Source organism: Vipera berus (assembly GCF_964194415.1).
Source record: "Vipera berus genome assembly, chromosome: 2".
Lineage (NCBI taxonomy): Eukaryota > Metazoa > Chordata > Lepidosauria > Squamata > Viperidae > Vipera > Vipera berus.
Window position 1 is genome coordinate 223,097,211 of NC_138203.1, and position 13,358 is coordinate 223,110,568.

Below are 13,358 nucleotides of genomic sequence, written 5' to 3' on the forward strand. Positions count from 1 at the left end.
AAGTCCTAAAGTTTTCTTGGCAAAGTTTTTCATAAGAAGTTTGCCATTGCTTCCTTCCTAGGGCTGAGAGAAAGTGACAGGCCCAAGGTCACCATTTGGCTTTGTGCCTAAAAAGGGACTAGAACTGATAGTTTCCTGGTCTCCAGTCTGATACCTTAACCACAATGTACACCAAACTGGTTCTCAATAAATGGAGTACAAGCCGTCTAAGTCAGGGGTCTACAAACTTAGCAACTTTAAGACCTGTGGACTTCAACTCCCAGAATTCCTTAACCAGCCATGATGGCTGAGGAATTCTGGGAGTTGAAGTCCACAAGTCTTAAAAGTGTCAAGTTTGAAGACTACGTTTTTACAAATTGTAACTCCTTGTAGAAAATAAAATCAATATTCTTTATTGGATTAATTGACAACATATAGAATATGCCTCTAAAATATGGGTTAACTCTTCCATAGATCAGTTTATCTATTTGTCATATACCTAAGGAAAAAATACAAATATATAAAGGACTGAGTTTTGAGGTGGCTCAACTCTCATTACTTTGTTGGCCCAAATTAGTACTGAAGCACCAAATATACAGCAGTTAAAAACGGATATTGGGAAATAAATATAAATTCTAAATATGAGCAACACTTTTATTAGGATTAACCAAAATGTAACAAATCAGCATTTATGCAAGATTTTCCACTATTCCCCACAAGCAACTAATGGAACAAGCAGGAAATAAAACCCCTCAAATCAAGTCTGATTTTGCTGCCTCGAGGCTGGCATTTTAAACCGGTCAAAGATATGGAATGTAAACTGAATGAATTAGTCACAAGTTAGTTACGGCAAGAATCAGATTAACCCGGGACAAAGAATCTGCGACTCCACCTCTCTGTCGGAAACAGGACAGCTAGTTCAAATCTTTCTACTAAGTTTGCAAGTGCCTTTAATTCCATGCCTTTTCCAGTCTTTTGCTGCACTTTTGCCTACTTACATTATGTCGCTCATCTAAAAATTGTTACGGAGGCGTTCGAGAACATCAGGAAGAAGGAGAAAGAACGCTTCCACCTTCATCACAATACAGTAAGTTAAAGAAGAGTACACAACGCCTGATTTGTGCGCAAGCCAACTGGAGACATTCAAGTCTCATCCATTTCTAACAGCCCATTCATTTCTTTCTACTGTACGGATCCTCCCTTCCCGCGTTCGGCGGGTTGATACACAACATTCTAGAAGCCCCGCCTCCCTCCCCAATGAGGTCGTCGTATTTCAGCCCCGCCTATTTTGAGCGGCTTATAAAATGCCAAACTCCAAGCATTAATATAACATATATTGTACTGGAAGGCAGAGCTCTGTTAGTTAAGAATTCATCGTGCAAATCTTAAGTTTTTAGAACCCATCAGCTCTAGAATCCGTTTATTATGGATCGCACAGCTCTGCTCCCACACGGTGCGCGCGTCGGATTTTGCATGTGGCAATCATACAGTTAGACGGTCTGTCTTGTTTGTTTTTCTATAGCCACAAAACACTGCAGTTGGTCCGCGGAATAACTTATGCCCTTTATCGGGAAGCGGGCCCCCCCAGTGGCTGCATAACCATGGTTTATTAAAGCGATTCAGTTTTCTGAAGTCGCGCAATCCACTAAATCCCTAACAATCCCAGGACTGGACACTTTTCGCCACCCTAAATTAAAAGGTAATTACTTTGTGGGTCTGTGTCGGGGAAAAAAAACACACGAGTCATTTGTCGATTGGGGGGGGTCGTTAGATCTGTTCTGCTAAACTCCGGACGACCGCTACATGGTGCTATGTAGCTCTGGTGCGGATTTTTGTAGTTGTACAGTTGAAAAGGAGGGGGGGGGAAGTCGAGGCTGAATTAGGGAGTTGAAAGCAATGGAAGTGTTATTTCGCGGCCTGGATATTTTGAATCTTACAGTAACTCCTCCCCCAGCGATAAAAATGTCAGTAACGTCTCCATGGGGCGGGGGGGGGAGAAGATAAGCAATGAGGGAGGCGTATAGTTTTATGGGCCAACTTTTTTCTTAGGGGCCTAAAAGGGCTTTTTGATCAGTATAAATAGTCAAGTACGAGAGCCTGAAGTTGTTAATTCACTTTGTGTCTCCTTTTCCATCGAGGCAACTTAACGGACTTTTCAAAGGAATGAAAATCCAAAAGATCTGGCACCGACGATTAAAACTATAAATCCTAATCGGCCGCTGTGCATCTCCCGAAAAACCGTCCTGCCTGAACTCTTTAAGCGCTCTCGTCGAAAAGCTTTGTCGGCGGCCGGGCATGTTTCTTGAGCGATAATTTTCACTCGGGCAGCGGCCTCCCCACCCCCAAAAGGAGGCAGGACAGCGGGCTCGTTATTTAAATCCCTCCATTGAACCAAACCGGCTCGGGGAAGGGGAAAGGCTGCTTCTAAGAGCGCCAAGTCGTAGGGCTGACGCGGAGGAGGGGAGACCTCGGGGGGTTGACAAACTCGGTTGCAACACTCCCGGAGGCCGCTTCTCCTTTAAGCGGGGCCGGCCTGGCTCGCTCGCGCTTTCCCTCCCTCGCAGGGCCCGCCTCCTGGAGCACGACACGCCGCTCCGATGGCGAAGCCTCTTTTTAATTGAGACTGTCAGGCTGAATCCACGATGGAGCCAGAGGGGGCACGTAGCGGATATTGAAGGAGCAGCTCAAGCCGCCTAAATCCGACCAAAGGGACGGCAGCTTTTCTTCCCGAGGAGGGCCGGCTGCCAGAGGCGCCTGGCAATCCCTAGCTCCGCAGGATCTTCCTCCCAGAGTAGGCAGAGGAACCGGAGGGATTCGCTCGCTCGCTCGCACCTCCCGCTTCTAGCTCCATTGGCAAGTGGAAGTGAAGCAGCCTAGCGGCGGGCAAGGCAGCGGAGCGCCGACTCCTTGGAAACGGCCGGAGCGCGACCCACCGCAGACCCTCCAGCCGATCGCCGCTTCGGGTCGCCTTCCCCCCCCCCCCGCCTTTTGTTCACTTTCTTTCTGGGTGGGTTTGGGGACGGCGGCGGAACCCTCCCCTCCCCGAGAGTGACTGGTTTTCGGCGCTCGCGTCCCTGCTCTCTCTTCCCCCCCGCCCCCGGCTCCTTCGCTCCTCGTCCCCTTGTTGTGCGATCCTGATGAAAAATCATATCTGGGGCAGCAACCCCCGGGCTTCCATGGCTGCCGCGATGCCGTGGAAGAGCGTGGAGTGGCTGCAAGAGGAGCTGGAATCGAGCGGGGGCAGCTCGCTGCTGCTGCTCGACTGTCGGCCCCACGAGCTCTTCGAGTCCTCGCATATCGAGACCGCCATCAACTTGGCTATCCCGGGCCTGATGCTCCGGCGCCTCAAGAAGGGTAATCTGCCCATCCGCTCCATCATCCCCAACAACGAGGACAAGGAACGCTTCGTCAAGCGCTGCAAGGCGGACACCGTCCTGCTCTACGACGAATCCACGGCTGAGTGGCAGCAGGACGGCGGGGCCCCTACCTCCGTCCTGGGCCTTTTGCTACAGAAACTCCGCGACGATGGTTGCAAGGCGTACTACCTGAAAGGTAATTGAGGAGGGGGTCGTCCTCGAAGCCCTCAGACCACCTGACGCAGGATTGGCGAGCTTTTCTCCCTTCGTCCTCTCTTTATTCTACCAGCCGGGCTGGAGGCTGCGAGTCCCCAGCCGGGGCAAAAATTCCCGCCTAATCGCACCCCCCCTCCCCTCGCGATTTGTTCTTATCTCTCCATTTCCCTCTGTCCTCCTATCACGTATTCCCTGTTTCCCAATCTTAGTTATTTGCTGCCTTTACCGGAGGTTTTCCTCCCGCAGAAAAGATAAAAAAGGGAATGTCGGCATTGAAAGCAAAAAAAAACAAAAACACGCGAAGGACTTGGAAAGGGCGCGTGTCTTTCGTTCCTTTGGGTTCGGCGAAGCAGGATTTTGCTTTTGCTTTCATCTCCTGTTTGATTAATTGTTTTGCAAAATGGTTGCATGTGCTGTGAATACGCTACACGGCAGGTATTGGCCTCCGGGCCTCTCTGGTCTCGATTCATTTCTCTCCTCCCCCTTCGGTAGGAAGGGGAAAATGTTCTCCCTTGCTAAACTCTCACGGGAGACATCATTCTCTCCCTCCCGAAGGAGAAATTCTGGCGAGATTCTTCCATAACTCTGAATGGGAAAAATCCAGGAAAGCCACTTCATTCCATCATTCAGCGATGATTATCTAGTCCTTTACCTTGCTCCTTTCCTCTTGTCAACTAGCCACCTTGGTCTTTAAAGGGAGAAGGGAGCCTATGTGGTCCCATGTTGGACTACAGTTCCTATGAGTCAGAATGAATACTGGTCAAGGATTTCAGGAGTGATTATTCAGAAGTTCTGGAGGGCCCTGCCTTTCCAACTCTCTACATTTTTTCCTTTCCCCTCCTGTCTTGGTGCCCTTTAGCAGCTCTTCCCTCCACAGATGGAAAGGAAGGAGCTGACAGCAAGGAATAGCTGTTCTACCCCTTGTCTCGCTGCCAGGCTAACTTTATGCAGTGGTCCCGCTATCCTGTTTTCGCCATGTGCAGTTGATCCAAAGAAGTGCTTGTAATAACCCGGAGAGAGGAGGCAGGAGGCGTTACTCAGTTTGCCATTCTGCTTTTTAATTGAAATTTGTTTGGCAGATAAATCTCCTGGGTTTTGTGCCTTGCTTCCTCTTCTGTGTCTTTGAAGGCCGGACTTGGTAGATCAGCCTTTGCCTTTGAGCAACTTGCTTAAGCTAGATGACGTATCTGGCCTTGCTGCATTGCATTGGTCTCTGCCTCCCATTCTCTGAAGTTCATTTTGAATGAAGACCTAATTCATTAAACTCCCCATTCAGCTTTCCTAAAACACTCTCCTCCCCTGGAAGCGTTGTGATATAGTTACTCTGAATGAGTGCCAAGGTAAGGATAATTGCCTTTTCCCAGGACACATACCAGCACGATCACTTGGTGGCAGGATTGAGGCAGAAATAGAAAGGGATACTGAGCCAAAATTGGCCCCCTCTCTGTACTGTGCAAGTAAAATTAAAATTACAGATTTCCAAACAGCTCAAGGAAAGGGAAGTACTAAGTAGCGTATGAGGAAAAAAATGTTCTTAGGATAGGAGATCTCTCCCGCTCCCCATGTATGTATGTATGTATGTATGTATGTATGTATTTGCAAGTAGTTCAGTGAATGCTTTGCTGTGCATTGCCCCCATTTTCCTTTTTCAGTATCTTTCTTGGTACATGTAAAGTATGTTTTAAAAGTTATTTAGCCCAAGTGCTGTACTAACACCACCATATTTCCTCTTGACAATCCCAGTTCCTTTAACCTAGCCGATAAACAGGAAAAATTAAGGAGTTAAGCTACTAATTTTCTATTTTCCTCTCCTGTTCTGATTTAGGAGCGAGCCTGAATGGGAAATGTTTCTAATTAAAATTCCAAAATGGCTGTTTCATATTGTCTTTCTTTTTCAAGAGGGGGAAAAAGAAAGCTGATTCTCCCCTTCCTGTTTATGTATACGGCTGAATTCTGTTTGGTGACTTTATTCCAACTGTACCAGGCCATTTAAATACCTCTAGGTCTTTTATAATGGTACTGATTTGTAAAGTGTTGCTTGGATGCCTATTAAAGATTCAGGAGAGAATTTCAGGTCCATGTACATTAGTAGAACACTAAATGTAGATAAACATTCTTTGTGCCCATTTCTATGTATGTAGCTCTTTTTTGACTATGTGATCATACAGTTAGCTATTTAGCTGATTACAGGCAATATTCACATATTGCAATTTTGTTAACAAATGGAAGTTTCCATTCCTGTCTCAAATTCTCCTTCAGATACAGAGTGACTTCTATACCTGCTATTATTTTTAATTTATTGCTTGTCCATTTAAAGTTGAACCATTTCCCTCTAATCCGTGTTTTTAAACATCTTTGATAGGTAAACTGGAAACCTCTTATTCTCAGATTTGTCACCTTTTTCAACTGGACTTCTGTAAATGTGTACTGGGTAATTTAGCAGGTGAAGCATCTTATAACTGAGTATCTTGAAAAAGCCACAGCTGCTGAATTTCTGTCTCTTACAGAGTTCTAAGAACACAGGAGCCTCTCAAGAAAAAAATGAGAAACTTTTGATTTTAAACTTTTATGAAATCTTAATTTTACTACTTTTTGTTTTAAATCAAAAAGGAAGAGTGTGTGTGTGTGTGTGTGTGTGTGTGTGCGCTTAGATTGGCTGTCCACTTTTTCTTAAATAATGCCTGTTGAATTTTTGAATACTTCTTTAATTGCTTCCTTTTCTCCATCCATATCTCTAGTGTGAAAACTAGATGTTAAGGAAAAGATCCAAACCCAATATTTTCATTTAAATGCTGCTTGTTGGTATTTTGGACTCAAACATATGTACAGAATTTTTTAAAAATTATAGAAGACTTACATTTGCTGCAGAACTGATGTTAAGGCAATAACTTTCCTAAGGCCAAGCAAGTTTTATAAAATAACATTCCCATTTTTGAGTTCTCCAAATTCTTCCTTGTTTAGACAGGATCTAAACATAAGGGTAGTGGGTGCAGGAAGAGTTGAATGTATGGATTCTGCATTTTTGTCATTCTTTTAAGGTTGCAATCATTGAAATTGGGCTTTGATGTGATGCAGGTTGCATCGGAGACTTCCTTAGCAAGTTGGGATGAAGAAGCAACATGTGTGATGTACCAACTTTTAAAATATAAAGCCCAGCTATTAGTCTGATACATCTCTATCTTTAATTAAAATGCTGTGACACAGTTTTGGGAAGAGTTAAGCTCAAGAGACAAAACAGAATGGGAGACTGGCAACATGATTCAGTTAAATTAGTGACTATACAATTCTAAGCACTTTTACTTAGCAACAAGTTGTAGTAAATGTAATAGGAAATGTCTGTAAAATTAGACTGTGTTGTTAAAGTTCTTGCTATATTGGTACCACCTTTAGGATTCTTAACATTTTATTGTCTTCTTCTCAATGTTATCTGCAGACAGTGACTGATAACACTTGTCTCCATGGTGTGAAAACTTTCTGATTACAGGACCGCATGTTAGGCTGCTGTTTAAAATAGAGGAACAGGCCAAGCCTGTTCTGGCGAGTTGGCAGCTGAGATTACTATGGCAGAGCTTGAGCAAACCAGGTAGCAGCCTTATACACAGTTAACTGAAATAAGTCCAGGTGATTTTAAACTTAAAATTGCCTTAAGCTTCTGAGCGTGGAAATCCCATTTCTGCAAGTAGTATTTCTTTTGGGGGGGGCTAATGTAATTCCAGCTCTGTTGCTGTTAAATGTATATATTCATGCCTGGTTAATCCTGTTTTAGTTTTAGGATTGATTTTATATTGATGGAATCTTCTGGGCCTCCTTGGGAAAATGATATTTTACAGCATAAAAATTTCTTTAAATCCACAATCATGGTTTGTGGAGGTTATATTTAAAGAGCAAATTTCTAAGACCTCACTGACTTAAGAAACATGGCATTAAAGCATATCTTCTCTTCCCCTCCCACAGGTGGATTCAATAAATTTCAGACCGAATACTCAGAGCATTGTGAAACCAATCTTGACAGTTCTTCTCCAGCCAACTCTCCTCCTGCCTCTGTCCTTGGTCTGGGAGGCCTGAGGATAAGTTCTGATTGCTCTGATGGAGAATCTGACCGGGAACCCAGCAGTGCCACAGAGTCTGATGGGAGCCCAATCCCAAACAACCAGCCAGCTTTTCCTGTCCAGATTCTTCCTTATTTGTATCTGGGTTGTGCCAAAGATTCCAGCAATTTGGATGTCTTGGGCAAATACGGCATCAAGTACATTCTGAACGTCACTCCTAATCTTCCCAACATGTTTGAGCATGACGGAGAGTTCAAGTACAAGCAGATTCCCATCTCAGATCACTGGAGTCAGAATCTCTCCCAGTTTTTTCCTGAAGCCATCGCTTTCATTGGTAGGTGTGGGCATCCTGTTCTTGATGTCACAGCCCTTTTGGGTAGTGTTCTATCATAGTCTAGCTGTTTTCTGCTCTTACTACTATCTGCTCGCTATAGATTTCATCTGTCTAAGAATTAGATTTGGCATGTGTAAGTTAGTAGGTATTGGTAAGTGTGCCAGCATTTACACGCTTTAAATATGACTTGAGTTTGGCTGCAGGCTTTATTCCAGTTAAAGCCAAAAGATTATTCTTCATCTGACATCAGTGAATTAGAAATGATAACATGTGGAATAGATTACAGGGAAGGAATTGGGTAAGGTGTTTGATTTTTGTTTGAGAGGTTCAGCTCTGCACAGCTGAGCTGTACACATTCCTTTTTTCCTGAGTAATATATGTCAGGCAAAAATCAGTTCTAACCCAATGTCTTGAATTCTTACTCATGTTAAATCTTGGAGCTAATATGGTCAGCGTGGTTCCGTGATATGTTGATTAGGTTTTGTGTCAGAGTTGCTTAGGAGAAGAGAGGAGCTTTCTTGTCGCGTCCTGGAATCTCTCCACGCTGCTATTGGGTGTCCTATCAAATTTGCCAGCCATTTCTGGAGTTCACATTAAGTAACCTCAACAATTCTCAGAACAGTTCTAAAATTACAGAAGAAAACTTGGCTCTGGCTCACACAAACAAAGCACATCCCTGCCCATCCACCATTTGATCATTAAAGTTAGACTCTGTAATATATTGGTTCATTAACATGTTAAAGTCACCTGAGGGCATTCATGCGTGAGCCAGATAATATTGCTGCAGGTGTTATTGGCTCCAGCATATTGAAGAGAGAGTTAAAATATGAGATTATTTTTTTTTAAAAAATGGAATTTTCTCCTTCAGTATTTTTAGTTCATTTCATTTTTAAATTGCAATTGTACTGCGGTTTATCTGCCACATTACATATACTGCAAATAATAATGTAGCCGTTGGCCAGCCCCAGGCTCTTACTGTAGCAACAACATATGCTTGAATGAATTGTTAAATAAATCAAAGTTGTCTCCTTCCTGATATTCCATGTATTCTAAATTCATATTTTTATGGAAAGTGCAGCCTTAGATACTGATTTCCAGAGAGATACGAGCTGATCTTTGTTTTTGTATTATGTCAGTTGATCAAAAGTTTTCTCTTTGCTTAAAGGCCTATTTGTAGAATGTGGTATTTAGATACTAGCTTAGTCAAAACATCCTCTCCTATGCAAACCACAATTTGGTTTTTAGGACAGGAAATGATTACCGATTAAAATAGAAAAAAATGTGTTCAAATAGAACACTACCACATATTTGGAAAAAAACTTTTCATTTAGAAGACAATAATGCTGAGTGATCTGGCACGGATTAATGGCTTGGACAATGATATGAAATGAAAAGCCAACAAGTTCATTCCTTACATTTTCTTTGATGCCATAGTGTTTATGAATTCTCACATTCTGTTCTTTAGCTAAATTACGTATTTTTTCCAGGCATCAAATCCATCTCTCAACATTGGTGTAAGAATATATTGTATCAATGCTGTCTCATCAGTAGAATATATTGTTAATTACTCTGCATCTGTTCTGGGGTCCTTCAGAGATATGCAAAGGAAGACAAAAGGAAGACCTGTTGCATGAGTTAAAGTAAATGTTAGGTACAGTTGCCTGAAGCTAAATACAGAGAAACATGCATGGAGTTGCCGTCTTTGCCTTACTTTATTGGAAAGATATCAGATAACCATATTTAGGATTAGGATGTAATATTGTGTGTAGACATTGTAATTAAACATTCTTCAATAGTGCTTTTAGCCTGTGAAAACTGTTCACCCTTAAGTAGGGGCCTAGTTTCTTTAAGTACTACTGTCTACTTGAATATAACCAAACACGACGTTTGTGTTTCTTTTAAAGATTTTTAACACATTTTAGTTCTTTAACATCCATTTGAACCTGGTTGGGTTTAATTAGAGAACACAAGCTATTCACTCAAGTTCTTTCCTTTATAGTAATATTTTTTTTCCATATGGCAACATGTGTCCACTTAGCTAGTTGTAAGCCATCCATCCAAATGCTCATTAATATTAAAAGGAAACAAGGATTAAATAAGCAGTGTCTTTAAAAGGTTCCAGGAACTTTGGATGCAAAACTATGATTGTAACTTCTGTCATTCTTCCGAAGATATGGCTGGCTTATTTCTTTATCGTCTCCAATTATATCAGTTTGCTTATGTCTTTATGTGGCAAGACAGCATGAACTAACATTAAATTGTGAAGAAAAAAACTGCATAATAAAAATGCATTTATTATAAGCTTTAATCTAAGTTAAACTTCCCTATTTTACTCTTGCTTTAAACACTCCCCCTTCCCCCCCCCCATTTCTTTTATTCAGAAAGCTCACATATTTCTTCCTGTTGCAGATGAGGCCCGTTCCAAGAAGTGTGGGATTCTAGTCCACTGCCTTGCTGGTATTAGCAGGTCTGTAACAGTAACTGTGGCCTATTTAATGCAAAAGCTCAATTTGTCTCTGAATGACGCCTACGATTTTGTGAAAAGGAAAAAGTCCAACATTTCCCCCAATTTTAACTTTATGGGACAGCTTCTGGACTTTGAAAGAACTTTGGGACTGAACAGCCCATGTGACAACCGCTCGCCTGGGGACCAGCTTTATTTTACTACCCCAACCAATCACAACTTGTTTCAGCTGAACACATTGGAGTCCACATGAAGGAGATTTTGCTGGGGGAACCTGAAACCTTGAATAGCTTCTCTTGAGCATTTCAAATTCATTAATGGAAAAAGTTTTTCCAGTCAGCTTTGAAAGAACTGGTTTCTCCAAGCAGATCTGCCTAGTTGCTGCTTAATTGAAAAGGTGTGCACCATTTATGCGAATCCAAATGGTTCAGAAGTGTTACTTCATTCACCAGAATTATTTCATGGGGCAGATGGCCTGACATTCTGACTGTAGCTGTTTCTGGCAATAACTGTTTTCTAGTGTGTGTAGAGACTGATACAATACACTTCACTCATGCACATGTACCACACGCACGTGTATTACTGGATCAGTGTGGGTTAGCTTGGTGTGGAAAGCAAAGAAGACTCGTGCACTTAGCAAATTTGACCAATAAGTGTTGGCCCGAGACTGTTTTACATCCCAGTTTACTTTTTTAAAAAGAGGTAATCTTTACTCTTTCTTGGGTTCAAGCTCTTTTTCAATATGTATGTTCCTGACTGTTTGTACAGACCAGGTTGCAAAACCAGTATTTTATTTTGTTCTTGTTCAATTTTATGTTTTTTAGATATAAGAGAGAGAGAAAGGAAAAAAATTCAAATGTTTCTATTGACCAAATGCATTTTGCACACTCTGTAAAGCCTCAATATGTTCTCTAGCATGTTACTGGGGGTGGGGTGGGGAAAAGACAAAGAAAGACCTGTTGCTATACCTGGGTAGCATCTAGCTGGAGTTTTCATGATTTATGAGAGTCAGCTGGTAAGGTATGCCCCTCCGCACCATGTTCACCTTCACAAACCTTTCTGCACTGACTGCCAAGGTGAGTAAGCACCAACGTGCTTTCTGATTAAAAACAAACAAACTTTGCCAAACCCTCCCCAGGTCCCATCACCCCCTCCTATTCTGTACCTAATTTCCACTCTGTTCAATATTACCTGAGATAACATCTATAACCTCCACCCAGAAGTGGTAAAAGCACGCTTGGAGGCTCTTGGTTGTAATGCGCAACCTTTTTGACTGTTAACATCACCAGCTGGCCTGAAATCATTCCAGCTTCCAAAGCAATGAAAATACTGTTCATGTTGTTAGCGTTTATCTGGCACACTTGATTCTTACATATAAATGGGTGCATATATATGTGCAAGTGTATGTATATATATATGTGTATATATGTGTGTATGTATATATACACATATATATACACATATATACATATATATACACACACACACACACACACACACACACACACACAAATAAATAAATAAATAAATAAATAAATAGCATGGAAGGAGCAGCCTGGAGGTGAACAAAGAATCAAACAATATTGCTGTTGTAGAAAGCTTGAGCACAGACTTCCTAAGGCAGCTTCCCTCACCTGGCACTTTCCAGATGGGTTGAGATGACAACGCCCAGATTTCTCATCCAGGTTAGTTTAGTTGAAGTCTTTCTGACAATTCTGGGAATTGGTGCCAGTTTGGGAAGGCAACTTGGGTACTACCAGAAGATACTTTAAATAGGAACCATGGGAGGCCATGGGATTATACTACTTAGGGAAAAAAGGTGTTATGTGTGTGTGAGAGAGAGAGGAGGAGGGAAGGCTAATTAACTATGGAGGCCATTGGAGGTTTTTGAGGAGAACTTTTTTGGGAGAATTTCTTTGCTGTGCCTTCTATAACAAGAAGACTTGTCTATATTTCTCATTAATGTATTATACTAGATGAGAGAAAAGTGGTGCTTAATTCCCCCCCCCAGGGCAGAATGGATGTTGAAAATTATTGGCTGCAGTGTAGTCCCTCCTTTTTCCCACCTCCCTTTCCACTTTCACTCTCAAACTTAAAAGCCACGGACTCTTTCCCCCCCCTTAAGTATTCATTTTTTAAAAATATACTTTTTTCAAAAGTAAATAAATCTCCACATGGAAGAATGTTTAATGCTATCACATCATGGGACTGTGATGTGTATGTGTGGGTGTATGTGCTTTTAAGAAAATATTGGAATGATTTTTTTAAGCGTCAATGTTAGGGTTATTGGGTCATTTAGAGGCAGGAAAAGTGGAGCACTACACATGGATGAGCAAGCAGATGAGGAATCTCCTAACTGCATCTTACCTCAAGGAGAAATTTTATTTATCAGGGATTTAGTGCATCTGTATCTTAAGCTGGTTTCTGTAAAGGCTTCCTGTGCCAATGGTAGTCTACTTAAAAATGCATCCTCTTCATATATGCGAGAATTTGTGAGTGAGGGACAGCTTTTGCTTTCTGTGTTTAATGAAGGAAAAAAAAATGAGTGACCCTATATATATCCTGAACCCAATATTGGGACTTTGTTTATATTGCAAATAAATACTATTTTTTCTTTAAAAAACAGTGTTTCTGTGTCTAAAGTGTTTCCCAAGACAGTTTGGCTTCCTGTTTCTTTAAAGAAATATTCTGTTTGCCTTTAACACATAAGTCCAACCAAACTTCTATTTGCTTGTCAGTGTTTATATAGTATTTGGTTACACACACAGCTTAATTTTGAAGGCCTGTGGTAAGATCTGGGGAGAGAGGCTCTGATATAAATGAAAGCTTAAAGAACATCCTGAACATCCTTATTGGCTAAACCCTTTTCAAATGTGGTTTTCTGTTTCCCGTGATTGGGATCTTCCAAGAACTTTCCTGAGGGATATTAACGAGCTCCTTCTCATAAAGAAGCTGAAATT

The 13,358-nt window shown here is 41.8% G+C and overlaps 1 protein-coding gene across 1 annotated transcript; it reads left to right on the plus strand.

Moving 5' to 3' along the window:
• The first annotated feature begins 2,629 nt into the window (after positions 1-2,629).
• On the plus strand, positions 2,630-12,988 carry DUSP7 (dual specificity phosphatase 7). The gene is made up of 3 exons (XM_081315524.1): positions 2,630-3,531; positions 7,506-7,934; positions 10,344-12,988. The coding sequence occupies exons 1-3, from the start codon at positions 3,117-3,119 to the stop codon at positions 10,649-10,651; spliced, it is 1,152 nt and encodes a 383-aa protein (XP_081171650.1). The 5' UTR covers positions 2,630-3,116; the 3' UTR covers positions 10,652-12,988.
• The last annotated feature ends 370 nt before the right edge of the window (positions 12,989-13,358 follow it).